The sequence below is a fragment of the Rhipicephalus microplus genome, chromosome 5 (assembly GCF_043290135.1).
Source record: "Rhipicephalus microplus isolate Deutch F79 chromosome 5, USDA_Rmic, whole genome shotgun sequence".
NCBI classification, from domain to species: domain Eukaryota; kingdom Metazoa; phylum Arthropoda; class Arachnida; order Ixodida; family Ixodidae; genus Rhipicephalus; species Rhipicephalus microplus.
The window spans coordinates 15,386,546-15,405,460 of NC_134704.1; the positions used below are offsets into that span (position 1 = coordinate 15,386,546).

The 18,915-nt window shown below is 44.6% G+C and overlaps 1 protein-coding gene across 6 annotated transcripts in view; it reads left to right on the forward strand.

Annotated features, from left to right (window-relative positions):
* Dys (Dystrophin) overlaps positions 1-18,915 on the forward strand; it is a 462,180-nt gene that overhangs the window by 15,227 nt on the left and 428,038 nt on the right. For 2 of the 6 annotated variants that reach the window (XM_075894907.1, XM_075894909.1), the window contains exon 1: positions 8,560-8,940. In XM_075894907.1, coding sequence (XP_075751022.1) covers positions 8,676-8,940 — 265 coding nt within the window. In that variant the 5' untranslated portion in view covers positions 8,560-8,675. Of the gene's footprint in view, positions 1-966; positions 983-4,958; positions 5,065-8,558; positions 8,941-18,915 lie in introns of those variants that run through there. The other 4 variants (XM_075894913.1, XM_075894910.1, XM_075894908.1 and 1 more) reach the window with 4 other exon arrangements.

Consider the following 18,915-nt stretch of genomic DNA (forward strand, 5'->3'; position numbering starts at 1 on the left):
ATTGTCAGACCTGGCGCCGGTCCTAACAGTATGTTCTGTGAAGGGAGAAAAAAGACCCCATGCGGAAGTATCTTTGTACGTCTCTCTTTCTTGTTACGTTATCCTATACGTTGTTACCATTCAATATACGTATTTATCGCGATGCTTTGCGCATTCTCTTTTCTTGGGTTAGTCGCGCCATCCCTGAAGAGGGGTTTCAAGTGCGAAGCCCCCTATGGTCTCGGTTTGTCGTCGGCTTCTCCTGTCTTCACGGTGTAAAATGTTGTCATGATCCATCATAAAAATCCGTGTGTACCACGATGGGTGAATCATACCCCTCACGAATAGTCTACTAAAAATGAAAGAGATACAGTAGCCCAAGAAATATATAGCAGACAACGTTAGTAGAGCACAAACACCCTTCCCTGCATGCCGTGTTGAAATTAATCCGGGGGTGTAGAGAAGAAGCAGAAGGAGAAAAAGCACCTTAGGGTCAGCTGCATTACGAAGCAGCCTTCCGACAGCTAAGTACAGCGGAAACGCCCTTATCTTCATGCCCAATTTCAGACTTGGCACTACTATAGTGTCTCATCAAAGCAATCTCTTTCACACCCTTCCCTAGTTGCTTAGCTCCTCCCCAGTCCCTTTATTGTATATATAGTGGTTTTAGCGTTGTACAACGACTCCTTCCGATGCAGTGACAGCCCTTTAGTGTAGGGCCACGCAGTCTCTTGTTGGCCTATACAAGTATACGCGGACGCGCCGGCCACCTGTGCGCGCGGCGGTGGCGAGGGCGGCGTTGTAGACGAGCGATGTGGGTCGGGGTTCGGCGTCCTCCGTGGGCGGCCCTTCCTGCGCGCGCAAGGCTTCGCGAGTGGCCGCGCCGCCGGTGCACCGTGCAACGGCAGCTGCTGCGACGCTCGGACGGAGTCGTCGGTCACGTCGTGGCTGCCGGATTATGATTGATGCCTCTTGTTAGGAAGACCCTTCGTCGCCTCCGACGGTACGTACACTGAAACGTCGGCCGGCGGGTTGCACGCGCAAAGAAGCAGGGTGCGAGCACGACAGGGCGCCGGTGCACGAACGCGTGCGCTTGAGTGGTTAACCCCCGTATTCAAGAACGTCCGCTTCACTCAACGCTTCACCTTCGCTCGAGAAAGCCGATGGGAGCGCCATCTCTAAGAACGGCAAGTCACCGCACATCAGGGATAATCTGCTGCGATTCTTGAGTTGCGCAGCGTCATTTTCAGCCGAGCAGTGGCGCATTGCTCAACTCTGTCGAGTGAAGGGTGAAAGTCGAGTCGAGGAGCGTTGGTGAATACGGGAGTAAGTGTAGCGAGTGCACTCTTTTCTTTTCTTCCGAATCTACCAGGGGTGTAAACATGCCGCCGTATAGTGATGCAATGGTTACGGTGCTCGGTTGTTCATGCGAAGGTCATGGGTTCGATCCCATCCTAGGCTATCACATTTCAATGGAGGTAAGGGGCCCGTGTACTTTGATTTATGAGCATGTTATAGAACCCCAGTAGTCAAAATTTCTGAAGTCCTCCCTCCTCTACGGCGCGCCTCATAATCGTATCTGGTCGTAAAAATCCCGGAAAAAACTGCTGAGAGGCGCCAGCACAGTTTGGCTGACGTATGACGTGTTTGCTAGGATCACGCTTTTGTTATTGAGTGTTCTACGGCGTACGAACTGATTTTCAAATCCGACTTTTCTCGAATCGAGTAGCGGTCTAAAGAGGTAAATACAAATACACCTCGGTATTTAGATTTACCTCTTACTAAACTGCCACTCTACTCGAGGAAGCTCAGACTCGAAAATCAGTTTAAACGCCGTAGAATACTCAATAACAAAAGCACACTCCGACCAAACTGGTTATACATCGACGAACAGTTCATAACTAACAGGCTGAATTCAGCCTCTGTATCTACAGCTTCTATAAAATGCTGCTTTCCTTGCGGGCTTTCGCTTCCTCCGCAATACTTCGGTGTACTTTTCCCACTCAGTTGTTGCTGTCTAAGAAAATACGTTATAGTTCATGTTTTTTGACTCGGAGGGTGTGTTTTCTTTTTGGTCTGTTCGTGCTTTCATTATATTGCTTCTTGGTCATTAAGCTTGAGCACGTCAAGTAATACAAGTCTTTTTTTTACTTCATAGTTTCTTTTTACTTTCGAAAAGTAGAGAGCCACTACTGCTGTCGCCATTGTCACTATTGTTATTGTTAGCGCTGCTGCTATATAGTTGTTGTTGAACAGTGACTATAATGACAACTTCCCATCCTAAAGCACAACATACCCCAATATCATAGCTAAGAGCGAAGGGCTGAACAGAACTAACACGATAAAATAGTATTCATGAACATTTCACAGTCACCAAAAAAAAAAACAGTGGAAGCGAAGTAATCATCATATATTGTGAACATAAGAAGAATTTAGGAATGCAACAGGATGAAGCAAGAAATGTCAGTTGAAGAGCGTCGGTACCTTCTATAACGATTTTAAAATATCTTGGGGGACATTAAGTTGGCACGAAATTTTCTGATGCGCAAAATTACGCGTCCTTTTTTGTATGTTTACTTCGATTTATACAAAGTATTGCAACATGTTTAACCAATTCGTATGACACACACATCCACCTGTACGCTGTTGCCATGTATGTGTGAGAAGTCTTTGCGTCGAGGCTTTTCAATTAAGTGAGGTGTAGTGCTTCAAGGGAGCTGAGAAAGAAAGAGGAAAGTATGCGTTGAAGGGGACTCCAAGGTGAAACGATGGATCAGTGTAGACTGATAAACAATTCTGTAGGAAATCTATTATCGTTAATTTCGTTACTGAATCAGCATTAATAAGAGAGGAAAAACTGACGGTGACTTCGTTTTCCTTGCCGAAATCTGCGCGCATTGACATCATCGTAACGTCACACATTTGAAAGTGTTCTTTCGTGTTTTGCCACATGACCTCAACGAAATTTACTGAATTGTAAGTCAAGTGTACGGTCTTCTGCGAGGATAGTGCGCTTTAGTTTTACTAAATTAACTAGGCCTCATTAAACGCCCTCAAAGTCTGTGACATCACAGCGATGAGGTGCAGGTATTTCCGTCGCCACGTGCACGTTCTTTTGTCACGTTTTCTCGTTTACCAAGCGTATTTTCGCTGCAAGGGTTGTCATTTTATTACTGTGAAAGTGTTCTCTGCTAATACCGAATTTTTTTTTTAGTTTTTAGTGGCCCTTTAAAAACAAACCGCTTGCTTGGAGCTTGCTCAGTACGCCTAACGGCAGGGAAAAAAAGAAAAATATATGTTTTGAGAAGATCACTCATTAAAAAGAAAGCGTACGTGACTGTTGGAACAGCGCCTTCTACAAAGAAGTACCGAAACTGTCGAGAAGCGCAGTGCCCTCATTGTTTCATAAGAAGCTCCGATGATTGATAGAATGTACTAAAAAAGTAAAAGGGGGCGGAGGAGAGACCTGTGACTTGGTGGGACGCTTTCTCGGTGAAGTAAAAAAAAATTAAGGAAGGCAAACGGGTAGGGGTGGTTCGTTTACGCCTTCTTAGAAAAAGCGTGCAGTGGTACGCAGGAGACATAAATGACGCTCCTTGTAATGAGAAATGAAAGCGTACAAAATCTGCGTGCTGACTGCTCATCACGTAACAGTCCATTGATGTTTGCAAACTTTCTGCAACATTGTAATTGCCTTACTGCAAAGTGTCGCACATGCAAATTCAACATTTATGAAATTAAATGTGAAGACAGAATTATGAATATAAAAATAGTATCATACCCACTACGCATTTGGGACGATGTGAATGTGGCGAGCAGATGAAAATGTACATGTCATAATATGCACCTGTCATAAGTCACAACGATGAAAGCGAGACATTATTATCAGCTACTTTCACTAGTTCTTTGGTTTGTTCGTTCAATTCTCTAATTGTTAAAATGGAAGGTTTAACGAAACTAGTGGTTTTGCAAAAGTACTCCTTAAGTTATTTTATGCGACATTTTTTAGAGTATCGGCTGTTCTTTATGTTTCTAAAGATTTTTTTTTCAGGTATATGCAAGATAACTCATTTTATAGTGGTTATCGGTGCATGAGCATAAACGGTAGATACAAGCTCGTTTCTTACACCCGTTCACAGGCATATGATAACGCGCTCTTTACGGTGGCTACATTTCTCATTTCACTGTAGGTAGTAAGAAACTCACTTGCTCTGCTTGGTTAGTGTACCGCAGACGTTTTCGAAAATGCGAGATTATCTTTTTTTTGTTGTTGTTGGTCTGGCGATTCGCGAAGACACAGCACATAGGCTCACTACGAAACAAATCAGATGAAAGTGTTTCAATAGATGTGTGAAATGGCTTTATAATGGACGCCACCTTCGCACTGATGAACATTTCGTAACTGGCGCTATACTAGGAACAGGAAAAAGAGGGGAGGAAAGAGACACATTGTCTCATTACTTCCCTCTTCTTTTTTCTAATGTTCAACGACAGTTACGAAATGTTCAGCAAACTAAGACACCAACTCGCCCAAAAGCAACTTCAAGTAATCCCACTAATATTTTCTTTATAACTCGCTTTTGGGCATATGCGTTTAAGACAATGCACCGTATTCGAGAGGTGCGACCCCTCGAGACACTGTTAAGGCGGCGAGCGTAGGCCTAAGCATTCCACGATGCGCCGCTGGCATGTCTTGTCCCAGGGTTTGAAAAGAAAAAAAAACGACGAAAGGAAAGAACTGGAGAGCTAATGAGGCGTGGAAGTTCGCGTGTTCTTTTCTTTGTCCACGTTCAGTGTTACAGTACGAGAGTACAGTAACGACGTAAGAGTGAGCGCTCCGTTGATGCCGTCTTGCTCGGGAACTCTTCAGCCGCGCAGTCGCGACAGCGCGCTTGCGTGTAACATAGAGTGTATATAGTGATGCGCATCGGTTGTCTGCGGAATCGTAAGAAGCCATGCGGCGTGCTTCCTCCCCGCAGTCGGCCGACATGCCGGACAACGACGAAAACGGATGCGCCGAGGAACCCGCGTCGACCGAAGAAGACAACCTCGACCTGTTTCAACACAAGATCAAGACCGAGAAAGGTGAGTTAGGGGACCTGATCTTCGGGAGCTTTAAGATTACCGGGAGGGGCGCAGTCGGTTGAAATTGTTGCGCAACTGTCTTGCGGCTGATCTAAACCTGAGTACGTTCCTGCCCATCTAGGATAGTTAGACTCCAATATAGATCAAAGCTCCAACTCCAATTTTCGCGTTGCATGTAAACTTGACCCCCTAAACCTCTGTCATATTAGGACTATGTGTTCTCCAACGTTCTTGATACAGACAATTTTTATACACCATTTAGAACGCCTTGCTCGTTTTTGTTTACTTTTTACTCAAGTACAGTTGTCATTTGCTTGATGTTTACTTGTTGGGCCTTTCTTGCAGTGTCAACTTGGAGTTCTGCAGTGAAAGTAAATGAACAACAATTTATAAGAAGTATTATCTCTCTGTGAGGGAGGGTCGTACTTTCAGTCCAAATGTGAAAATAAAAATACCAAAATGTATCTATAAATGTGCAAATTTTAATCCAGTGACCAAGTTTGTTGTCTACGTGTGCACATTATTAAATATATGTATTGTAGAAACATCTCCCCACGACAATACCACACATAAATCATGCGGTATTCTAAGATTAAACAAGTGTTTTCCAAGTCCTCAATTTTCTTCGTTATGACAATAAAACACGAAGCATTTAGCAAATATATTTGGCGGTTCGCTATTGCCTCGATGTAATCTGTGGTATATCGTTGTACAGTTTTAGGTGATGCTGATAATTTCTACATCACAAGGAATACAGCAAGCTAGGTCAGGCAGCACAACGTGCAGAATAACTTTTAAAGGTTCTTAAGAGCTGGGCCTTTTTTGTAGATTGATTTTTTGACGGGATACAGTGGAGCATTATATTATTATTATTATTATTATTATTATTATTATTATTATTATTATTATTATTATTATTATTATTATTATTATTATTATTATTATTATTATTATTATTAACCCTAAATCAAATGGAATTATTGTAACAGGGTTCAATGCACAGAATAGCACAGATTTAGTCCGCTTTATGGTGCCTATATGTTTTGTTAAAAAAGCACGACAATGTGTTTCTTCTGGCAGGCTTGCTACGTTGTTTTTTTTTTCATGTAAGTGTATACGTCATTATTCGTAAACTGAGGCATATAGTTTAATATTAACTGAAACGCAGACAAGGAAAGAACGCTGACTTAAATGCCTGAAATGCGTAATTGCGCGAAGGTTCTACGTACAATGAATTCGTAAGCATTTTTTTATTGGTAGGATGTAGTATTTCACGTACGTTCTGGAGCCTAACTTGAGCCACTGTTACAGCATGTAGGCGCATTTGCAAACTCGGTGAGATTGAACCAGGTTAGAAGACACGAGATACATTGCAGACACAGTTAATGAAAGGTTGTTATTTTCAAGTTGCAAAAATACAGGCATAGGATTCCAACCGACCCCTTGAAAGTAGCATTGTATCTAATTGTGAATTCAATCCTTAATCTTTCGTTTTGCTTGTTATGGCTTCGTCGTTCATATTTTACTTTTCACCAATCGGGACCTTGTAGGTTGAATTTTCTGCACAACGTGTTAAGATTAGTGTCAAGTCACCTAACAGTGTTCTTCCGACGTGCACGCTTTGAGCCCACCCATGTTTTCGACATGTATCACTTCAAGATAGCAGTGTGGCTTTGCTGCCTCGCCCACTAGGTTAACAAAAAGTCATCTTTACAGGATTGAACAGTTTAATGATTTGGAACACGATGTATGTACGATACTTCGAATGTGACTTGTTGATGTCAAAGTCACGCAGAAGAGCTTGAAAAGCATAAAAGTAATGTGCTTTTTAGAGCACAAATTATGTAAAAATAATATTGTATTGTAATAAAAATAATATTACGAAATAGAACACGAACGAAGGAAAGCAAGGAGAAAATCAGCACTTGTAGCTGTCAGTAGTTATTCTTGTCTGTCATATCATGGCTATGTACATCATTATATCTCAATGTGGTCTTAAAGCGGCTGGGATTTGGTGCACGCTAAAACACAGCCGCGAGCATCATCTCTTGTGCGCTGTAGTACAACATACGTAGTGTTTCACATGACCAAACTCCTCTCTTTTATTTCAGTTTTATTCTCTTTTTTATTTTTCTACCAAAAAGATAGTTCTCAAACCAGAAACGTGCCTTCTCCAGCTGCGCTTTGCGCTCTCGGAAATCATCGTTAGTAACTCGACAATCATCTGTCCCAATTAATAGGCATACGTCATAATTAGCGACGTCGTCACCGATGTGGAATAAGCCACTCTGTCGTTGAAGCTCTGTCCAGCCTGACTGGGAAACTCTGCGCGCGCTCGCGTGCACACGCCCACGACACAGCACCGGGTCCGGCTAATCTGCAGTTACGATATGAAGGGACAAATGGGACGCGAGTCGTGGAGACAGTTAGTGGAGCAACGCAGCGGAGAAAACAAACGGCACTCCCGGGAATGGAAGAGATGCACTGCCTCGCTTTTTGGACGCGGCAGCGGAATGCAGCGACGAGAGGAGAGAGTCGTTCCCAAGTGCGCTCAGCGGCGCAGGGAGGCAGTCCGGAGGATGGAGAGCTCACGTGATCACCGTGGCTCACGTGATGCACCCGGCGAATGCCGGGAAGACAAGGTATAAAAAAGCAAAACAGCGCAGGCAGGCGCAGGCTTACGCTCGCGGCCGCATGGCGGCAGGAGAAGCCTCCCCTTCAGTGAAGCGCGCTCGAAAGGGAGAGTCTCATCACATACAGACGCACAGGCACGCTGACTCGCTCGTCGCCGCGGCTCGCTGAGAAACGGAATCCTTTGCAGCGTTGAGGCCTGCGCTCTGCTTTTGCCGTCATCCGCCGCTGCAAACATCCGCCCTCAACGCACCGATGCTGGAATTCTTCGCGTGACGACGGAATACCGTGCGGCGATGTGACAGCGACGTTGCCGGGTGTAACAGACAGTTGGTGGTATAGCGCGCGGGTGAAAACATCTCCGACGCTCGGAATTTCGTCTGCAGCAGCAGGAGCAGAATACAGCGCCCGGTACTCGCATACCCACGGCTCGGAAGGTGCGCTGTGTGCAACGCGTGTTCTTTGCGTGCACATGCTGCTACGACTGCTCTCGAATCAAAGTCACGTATAGACGGGCGTTCGTTAACTGAAAGCCAAGCAACGCGGCGACGAGCGCGTGTTTGTCTCGCAACACTCATCGCTCATGCACGCTTGCAACGGATGACGCGATCTTTTAGAGCTCTGTACCAACCGGACATTCCACGCATCGCAAAGGGTAAACAGCGCTTCGGCTTGCCACAGTGTCGTCTGCTTTTCTCGTTGCTAGCAGACGTTCCTTCCCCGTAATCGCTTTGAGCTTGAGCGGACTTTTTTTCTTCCATCGCTTGTTCGTTGACAGCGTACAACCTGCGCTGAAGTGGACCACCTATTGCAAACCTGTGATGTGAGAAAGCGCCTTGCAACGTGCTACACGGTGAATTTGTGCTGTTCGTGAAATGCGCGACGTTGCGGCGTCTGCGACAGCCTGTGCGCATTCCTCATCCTGAAGTTTTTGCCGGTTGTGTAACAGTGAGTGGCTACAGTGTCCTCCTACCGTCAACATGCATCGCAGACGGCCCCCTGCCATCCCTCCTCGACCAGTGTTTTCTGCGAATTATGGCGGTGCCAGCGCGGGTCCTTCGCGACGTGGAGGCTTCGTGATCCCTGCGCTCGACGTAACTGACTACGATGACGAGGACGACGAAGAGGAGGAGGTGGCAGGAGGAGGAGAGGAAGAGGATGAGGATGAGCACTACGACGAAGACGACTACGAGCGCGACAGGTGGCGTTGGCGAAGTCAGGACGACGAACTCGTGCTCGACGAATGTGAGTGCCTTCAATGCACGCCACTCGAATTGGCGTGTTCAAAAAAAAATTCAGGGGGCAGAGAGGAATGGAGTTGTTACAAGATAGCACAGTACTTAAGTAGAAGAAAGTAGTGTCTTAACCTCCTATTATCCTGTCACGCCTGATGCTTTGAATGATAAATACACCACAATTGCTCAATGAGAAGAGTACACAGACCCGAGTATGAGCATTTCAAAGAACCTCGTACTGTGAACCGCGCTTAAAAAAAGTTCCCCATTCTAAAAAAAAAAGGAGACAGCTATTTTCGCAAACTACATGAAACAGATACTGCTTCATCCTTGATTAATTTTATTGGAACATGCACAAGCTTTCTCGGCAAACGTTATTCCGTTTTTGTAGACCACGATTTTTTTTAAATTAGCCCCTAAATATTTCTTTAGTTATTTTTATTTGCCCTTTTCATTGAGAATTAACCATACCTTGTAAGTGGTGTATCATAGCCCGGTAGCACTTGTGCCATAATTAAGTAAAGTGTGGGATTGGGCTAGTTGGTAATCCATATAGAACTTCTAGGCGCGTAAAACTTCAGACAACTAACACAAGAGACGAGGACGAGCGCAGACTTTCAACTGATTTATTACTACTACGACACACATATATATGTTAGAAAGAAGATAAGATCACTTGCTTAAGCAAAAAAACAACACACAAAATCAAAAGGCGAAAAAAGAGAGACTGCAAAACACCACGTGGTGTTTTGCAGTCTCTCTTTTTTCGCCTTTTGATTTTGTGTGTTGTTTTTTTGCTTAAGCAAGTGATCTTATCTTCTTTCTAACATATATATGTGTGTCGTAGTAGTAATAAATCAGTTGAAAGTCTGCGCTCGTCCTCGTCTCTTGTGTTAGTTGTCTGAAGTTTTACGCGCCTAGAAGTTCTATATGTGCCATAATGCCCGACCGTCTAACCAGCTAATGAACTATAACTGCTGCCTAGAAGTCAATTAGCCAGTACAATTACGTATTTTATTCTAAGCTGGATTTAATGCGTTTGTCGGTTGTCTGTATTACAGCATCTAACATAAATGTCTAAGAGTCACAGTTAAATTCGAAATAGCGGCGGCACTAAGGTAGGGCACGCAATCTAAATCTGCAACTAACAATGTGAGAAATAATAAACGCATCTTCTCGACAACACATTAGACGGGCAATTTGTCATATGGGGTGGAGAACAGAATAATTCAGTGATATCTGAATAATTCAATATCTTAATTTAACTGGAGTAAAGGAAACATTGGCGCGAAAATTGTCATTACGCTTTAATTGCCACAACTTTAACAACGCTGCACAGCTTTTACATTACCGTCTGAGGATCAGTGGCCGAATTCGCTAAACTTTTCGCACCTGCTTTTTCTCATAAATCATTCGGCTCCGTTGATGATGAGTTCTGTATCGTGATTGGCTGAAATGTTCTCTTACGAAAAGGTTTAGCGTAAGACGTTTTTGTGAACACGTCTCCTGCCCGCAGACAAACGCGCAAGTGCGATTGAAAGCACGGTCACACCTAATCCGGATCTGCTTAAATGCTGCAGCTATATCGAAATCGGACGAAAAATGTCCGGTTTGTTGGCTATATGTGAAATTATAAGCAGTACCTGGTTAAAAATGTATTATTAGAAAATGCACAAACGTTGTCAATATAATAAATTAACCCCAAACTGCTTCTAGAATGCAATGATATGTTAATTAAATGCATACAAAACGGGCAAATCAGCCAGGTTTAACGTAAAAGAATTGATTTCGCAGCAGCACTTGCCGTATTCGATCAAATCAAACTGCAAAGCCAGCACGCCCCGCCGCGCTGGTCTAGTGGCTAAGGTACTCGGCTGCTGACCCGCAGGTCGCGGGTTCGATTCCCGGCTGTGGCGGCTGCATTTCCGATGGAGGCGTAAATGTTGTAGGCCCGTGTACTCAGATTTGGGTGCACGTTAAAGAACCCCAGGTGGTCAAAATTTCCGGAGCCCTCCACTACGGCGTCTCTCATAATCAAACGGTGGTTTTGGGACGTTAAACCCCACAAATCAATCAATCAATCATCAAGCAAAGCCAGCACGTATACAGAACCAGTGTAACGAACGGGACAAAGTCGAGGGCAGGCAAACATCGCGCTGCGTTTATCTTTGTTTGACTTCGTTCAGCTCTTGACGCTTTCATTCTCGTTTCAGTTGTGTTATAGCCGGCCTACTTCCACTGAAGGTTCTGACGAAACACTTTTTGTTTGCCTTTAGTTATCTTTCATATAAATTTCGTACTTCCCTACAGGCTTCGTCCCCCCTCCCCCCCTTTTGTCTCTTATTTAAGCTTGTGCTGTGCTTATTTCAATGCGCTGACTAACGAGCATTCCGAAGCTGTTATTGCTAACTGAGCAGACCAGACACGCAAGGCTTTTCACCAGATATGTGCTGGCATTATTTTAGGAACTCACAGTGTTAGCCAATGAATTGAATAGTTCTCATGCAAAAAGCAGTGCAAAAATAATAATAAATAAATAAAAGGGCCCCACCATGGTGGTCTAGTGGATAAGGTACTCGGCTGCTGACCCGCAGGTCGTGGGACCGAATCCAGGTGGTGGCAGCTGCATTTCTGATGGAGGCGAAAATGGTGTAGGTGCGTGTGCTTAGATTTAGGCGCAGGATAATGAACCCCAGGTGGTCGAAATTTCCGGAGCCCTCCACTACGGCGTCTCTCATAACCATATGGTGGTTTTGAAACGTTAAACCTTACATATCAATCAAATCCAATAAATAAAAAAGACTTAATAACTAAATGCGAGTTCCATATATAACTTGTAAGTGTGAAGTTATACGAATAGTTAAAATAAGAGCATTTATGCCGTGTTTACAACTACATAAATTTGTCAGAGGAATATACGCCACCACTTACACGTTCTTTCTACAGTCGGATGTCATTTAACTAGAAACTTCTTTTGTACTGTCATCTATCTAGGCAGCTTTTACCTCTCCACAGCAGCTTGACATGTCGTGCTTTTTCAATCAGTCAGTGATTTTTCTCGAGCAGAGGCCGGACACATTAACTAGCATTATTCCCAATCAATCAATCAATCAAACAAACAAACAAACAAACAAGCAAGCAAGCCCACAAAAAAGTGGCTTAGAAATGGGATTTAGTTTTTACCGATGCAATGAGTGAATGAATTTGATTTACAGAAGCAATTTACTACTACTAAATAGAAGTGTGCGAGTAATCGAAAATTTGAAATGACAAATCCTGTTTGATTTCCTGCTCGAATCGAATAGTAAGTATTCGAAGTGCCAAATAATTTTCTAATAGTTTTTGAGAAGCTTTTGAATAATCAGTGCTGACGGGAGGGCCCCAATACCATAAAGTTTTGTTAGAAATAACAATCATTTTTCTTTTTTAAATTCTCAAATTATCAGTGCGCGCGTGTTTTTTGTGAATGCCGACGTAATTTTTTTTACCGATAAAGGCGTTTTTCTTTCTTTCTGAAAGCTCGTCTCCTAATCTAAGTGTATGCATAGCTTGGTGCTGCTGCACCGCATTAACCAGGCAGTTTCAGTGTTCGTCTTGTAGGGACCAAAGTTGGCGGACACGACGGCATTCGGCTTCATGAATGACCACAGAAGCAAATATTGTGTTTTCGTAAATGGCTCCTGCAGATAGAGCTTTGAAATGTTTACACGCTTTCGATGTCGAGCTCCATGTTGTGAAGACATGTTTGTCTATTTTGTTATAGCTCTAGCTGTATTCGCGGTGTGCGGTTCAAAATTTCATTGCTTAGTTTTTTTTGTATTTTCAACTTTAAATGCAGGTGACAGTTGACAGCCGTAGTCACTGCAGTTTACCTCAGTTATCTAATTGAAGTATTTATAATTGGTTAAAAATAGCCGTGATGTATTTTGGTATCCTCCGAAATTGCAAAAAGTGGTATAGGTAAACCTACACTGTGCTTGCGATATTATAACTACTATGGGTGAGTACCCAGGTAAAAGGAATACAGATGGCGATGTCTCCTTGTAATCAAATTACAGGACAGGATAACCTAAGGCTCGTAGATTGGGATGACGTTTACACACACACACACACACACACACACACACACACACACGCACACACACACGCACACACACGCGCGCACACACACACACACACACACACACACACACACACACACACACACACACACAAACTTTTTTAATGATGCCTCTTCTGATGAATGTGCTTGCTTGAATAAGGGGATACTGAGCTTATGCCCGTAATGACAACAGAAACAGAGGAAGAAATAAAGAAGGCGAGGTGCATAATGGCACAAAACTATAAGGTGAATCTGGCGCAAAGGTCAAACATTACGCCAGACCTGGTGTGAAACGACAATTCCTTATCTAATATGGGTAAAACACTTTACGGACTTCAATAGCTTTGTACGTTCCACGCTCTTCTGTAAAGATTTTGAACGCAAAACATATTTAGTCATATATTTCTTTATCTCTCTCTCTCTCTTGTTGGAGCTGTGAAGATTGAACATAAAATCTAGGTGATCATGCAGGTTGCTCAGCTTCTTTATAACGTTTTACTGAAACTTCCCTATCTACACTGCAAGGACGCTATTAAACGTGGCCTCACGTCAGTGGATTTTAATGCAGCAGAATCAATAAAGTAAATGTTGAGACATTCAATGCTATTAGTACCACGTACATAGCTCAGATATACCTGCACAACGATTCAGGCTTACTTCCTGATGATAAACGTTTCTATGTTTTATAGTTCTGATAATTTAGTATATTTTGTTTTGGTATATTATTAAGGACACTTGAAAAAATGGCTTAGGAAAATATTGTAGAACAAACTATTGACAAAACGAGTAACAAAAACGTTGAGATGACAGAAAAGAAATCCGGAACAGTGTGTTCACCTGCCTTTTTTTTCATATGAATCTTTTTTTTTCTTGTTCGCCTCGAAAATAGATATATGCACTAGATATAGGGAAACCACCGTTCCGCACACTAAACGCATCGACATTTCCGTTTGATGGTGAGTGAAGCGAGGCACCGTATTCACTCTATTGTAACGCGACCACAATTGTAATGCGAGGGGTGTCTTTTTGTGGCGTCCAGGAACGAACAACAGTTATTCCGGTATTAGATTGTAACGCGAGGGTCGACTTTGATTATATAGCAAAATTTAGAAGAGAAAGAAAAAGATAAAAACGCGTTACATTTGAGAAAATATGGTACTCTGTTTCGGGGGCACAAATGTCGATTCGTACCTGAAAGAAACGAACAAAAACAATAATGAGAGAAAAAAAATTGCCCGCAGCTTTCCTCGGGGGAACACTGAGGAGGATGCGGAGCATATAATTGGTTAACGGGGTGTTAAAGTGCGACTTACTTGGGTCGATGGCTAAATTGGTTAACGTGGTTGTAGGAGGGGGTGTTAAATGAGTGAACACGTACACACGTATGCGAAAGGGCGGCGCTGGTCGAAGGGACGTCGATCATTGTGTTTGTGGATTCGTTGGAATTCATTTCACCGCGACCTTGGACGTCGACGCGCCGCACAAACCAACCGACGAGCGGCAACTGAGCGAGCGAGCGCCGATCTTGAGTATATATACAGCACGACGGCGCATGCACTGTCAGCTGTTGAATGTTCTCGAAGCGCGACGCCACATGCGCGTCCACTGGAGAATCAGGAGAATTGTAGATGTCGAACGCGGTGTGTAGAGGAGGAAGGGTGCACAGATGGTGGAGGAGTGAAGCGCGCGCGGTGTGTAGAGGAGGAAGGGATGCACAGATGGTGGAAGAGTGGGCGACGGCGCGACGGCGCATGCGCGCGCGTCAGCTGTCGAATGTTCGAGAAGCGGTGTGGACGGCGCGGACGGCGCGGACGGCGCACTACAAGGCGCGAGTATAAGATGCTCCGCATCTAAAAAGGAAAGAACAAAGTGCGTTTAAACGACTCCGAAGGAGAGAGACACAGTGTAAGTTGTTCTTCGAAGCCGAATAAACTCAGAGCCGCCCGAAGCGCATCTGTCTTCACCGTACTTAAGCTTGTCCGAGTGCGCGCGCACGAGTGAATATAGAGAAAGGCGAAGCGGGGGCTTCTCTCAACGTCTTCGTCTCGTGCACATGTGCGGCCCTTCCCAGAAAAAGGAGGTGCTGAGGAATTGATGAGCGTCCCCCTCGCACCAAGGCCCCCGCCGTGGCGTCCAGGAATAGGACACGGCCCTCTCAAAAAAGATGGCCGAAATGCCGCGAAAAAAGAACGTTCACCTTCCTTCTCGCACTGTGTGCACGCCGTGGAAGCACCGGACCCAGGGCTCGTCAAGGTTGCCACGGCGCGCTGCGCGCGTAGAAATGGCACGTGCGTGCGGAGAATATTTTGGAGTTGCAGTGGAGGCCGTAGAAAGAATTTAGAGGGAGAACGATGACGATAGTTATAGCGCGAGAACAAAACGACGACACAGAGACAAGAAGGACACGAAAGACAGCTTGGGCTAGTTGGTATGGAATAACTATCGTCATGCCATACCAACTAGCCCAAGCTGCCACACTTCTATGGAGGGAGAAATTTTGGAAGAAGCTGGTGAACGGGCTGTCATTTGGCTCTGTTCCATGACACGGCGGCCGCGATATCAATATGAAGGTGTGTGCGAACGGAGATTTTTCGAGGTTTATTCGAATGAGAATCGACCCGAAGGTAGCGGGATCGAAACCCGGCCGTGGTGGCGGCATTCAAATGGAGGCACAATGTTAAATTAAAGAGATACCCGCATGTTTGGATTTAGGGGTGCATTGAAGAACCCGAGGTGGTCGAACGTTCTGGAGGCCTCTTCTCTCATATATACTATAGATGTGGTTTCGTACGTCAAATTCCGACAGTTATTATTATTATTATTATTATTATTATTATTATTATTATTATTATTATTATTATTATTATTATTATTATTATTATTATTATTATTATTATTATTATTATTATTGTTTCATACAAATGGAATAATACCAGAATAAAATACAAGCAAATATCGAGAGCTTGTCGAATGCTTCTCAAATATTTATGATCTTGATTGATGTATGGGTTTAACGTCCCAAAACCACTATATGATTATGAGAGACGCCGTAGTGAAGGGCTCCGGAAATTTCGACCGCCTGGGGTTCTTTAACGTGCACCCAAATCTGAGCACACAGGCCTACAACATTTCCGCCTCCATCGGCAATGCAGCCGCCGCAGCCGGGATTCGATCCCGCGACCTACGGGTCAGCAGCCGAGTACCTTAGCCACTAGACCACCCCGGTGGGGCTATTTATGATCTTAGTGATATATTAAAGATAGTGATCGACTTTGGAGTAGCATGTCATTTGCACGCCGTCTGCGTGTATGATATACAGGAATGGGAGTGACACTTAACGCAACGCAACAATATCTTATTCCTGCTGTATTAAATGCGCTTTTCCTTGATTATGGCAGTTATATTAGCTAGAGGCAATAGGCACGCTCAGTATATAGTTGTCATAAATTAAGTAAACAAGGAAAACGTACAATAGGCAGAGATTTGGATAAGGGTGATCAAGAAGCTGAAATCCAGATTGAACCGCGTACAGCATTGAGCTATGCGCCTCACGGCCTATCGAGAATGTTCAATGACTTGGGTTCAAGGACTTGGGTTCAAGGACTTGGGTTCAGTACACGCATACAAACACATACGTATACTTTACGCTTCACAGCTGAGTGCGCCATGCGCCTTTTCTAATAACGCAGCTGTTATACCAACCCATGAAAGGGTCTAATCTGATTATCCCAATTGCATCTTTTTGTCCCGGGTGAATATATACATCATCACATTTTATTTGGCGTGGCGAGGTGCACGTTCCTAGAAGGAATATGTTGGAGCGAACGCGCAAGATATCTTCCCGTACTGGCTTACACGACTCTCCGCGATTCCTCCCCGTTAGTGCACGCAAGACTCCCCTGTCGGCTTTGCCTTCAAACATTACGGTTTCCCGACGATATAAAATCCGGAATATAACGGGTTTTCCTCTTTTTTTCTTTCTCTTCTGTCCGGAAACCATAAGGGGACCTCGTGTGGCGGTACAGCGTATACGTATACCCGGCCAGATCGATGCTAATGTAAAACTGACGGCCACGAATAGAGGCGCGCCAGAGTATCGAGACATGGCCTTTACGGTGCCGTGTCTTACGGTGGACTCAACGTGCTGCAGAGATGAAGTTCGCAAAAAAGGATGCTTGGTAGTTTTGGTATTACATCGCTAAATGTGAGATCACGAAGCGCACATGCATGTAGCTGCACAGCCAGCGTTTGGCGGTGTTCAACTGCGTGCCTATATCTCGCGCTTTCTTCTTTTTTTTTTGTTAACGTATTGTGAGCGAGAAAGCTTGCTTTACGCGATCGTGCCCTCCTCGCTTCCTGTATAACTTTAGTGCGCTTGCACGTGATCTCATACTGCGGGCCTCGAAGTGGTCTTTTATGCTAAGGCGACAGCCGCTCACCCGTCTCTTGCATCAATATGACGTCATGACAGGCTATTTTGTGTGATTACGTCATCAAGTGACGTAGTCTCTCCGTCAAAGGTGGAGCAATACAGGAGGTAGCGCTACACTAGACGAGCTGCAGAAACTCTAATGGGTCTGAAGAACAATCAATGCAGTCGACCTAGAACATCAAAGTTGTCGAAGTGAAAACGTCATGGGTTTTCGCCTGTTCTCTCCACAGCGTTGCCTAAAGGGACTGCCCATTTATTTTTTTCATGGGAGTACCGCTGCTTGATTTTCGAGGTCACGTCGGCATCCGTACAAGTTCGACTATATAACTTGATTTCGTACACGGCACTATAAAAAATGGCTTTCTACCCTTTTCCGTATAGGATTTAGTTCGCACACGTAGTACCACATGAATGGAATTACAGGTGCAGCGCTCTGAATGCGCAGAAATTTTGAGAAAAGTGGTGCGGGCTTTGTAATTAGAGCTGCTTGTTCAGCACGAATACATGCTCGTTACACATCCCTATAGATGAGCACGTATACTGGGGTACCGCTAGTTTGAACTGTGCAATTCGCTTCGCGGGAGCCTTACAAATCTCTAAACACAACATATGTTTGTCGCGTAAGTTATCCCTCACGCAACGGTGGTTACGTCGGGGAAGTTGCCCTCCAACCCTTCCCGGCCTTTTGTCGTATGCGTCAAGGCAAACTACCCCGACCTCTGTATTCGAGATTCCATTGCACAGCTTGCAATCGTTGTTTTCCAGATAGCTCTAGAGCCCCATCTTTTATAAGAAATAAATCAGCCATCGCTAAGCATGCACTTGTGAGCCTTATCTCATTACACCTTTTTTTGTTTCTGACTAGTGAATTTTATCACCGCAATCACCACCAGTAGATGTATGTGAGATCAATTTAATAACTGGAGCTTACAATGGCATATTATAAAACCCAGCGCTCCAGTATGTGAGCATCGCCTACGTATACAAAGAGTGCTCTATGGCGGAACGAATGGGCCACCGTGGGTCGTATTACTTCTTCGCGAGCCATAGGCAGTTTAAGCGGTGTGGGTGGCCGTCGTCTTTTCTAAACCGGGCACGTTTCCTCCTAGAACCGCGCCCCGACCCGGAAGCGGCCCGGAGTACGACCGCGTGGAAACGCCCGATTGGGAAACCCGCGCGTAGGCACCGGGGACGCCGACGTGGTTCGAAGTGCGGCTCGGTGCACTCTAACAACGGCTGCACTAACGGCACGCATTCAGCTGTATTCGACGTGAGTCTAAAGATCGTATAAATAGGGACGTGTCAGTATAGGCCCTGCTACAGCACAACGATCGCCCTTAGTTTAATCGGAGGCATGGCAAACTACGGCGAAAATGCAAATGCGGAAGTCTTGACAGTGATGCCCTAACGTTCCCACAGCAGTTGGTTGTGGTGGGAATGTTGACACAGGT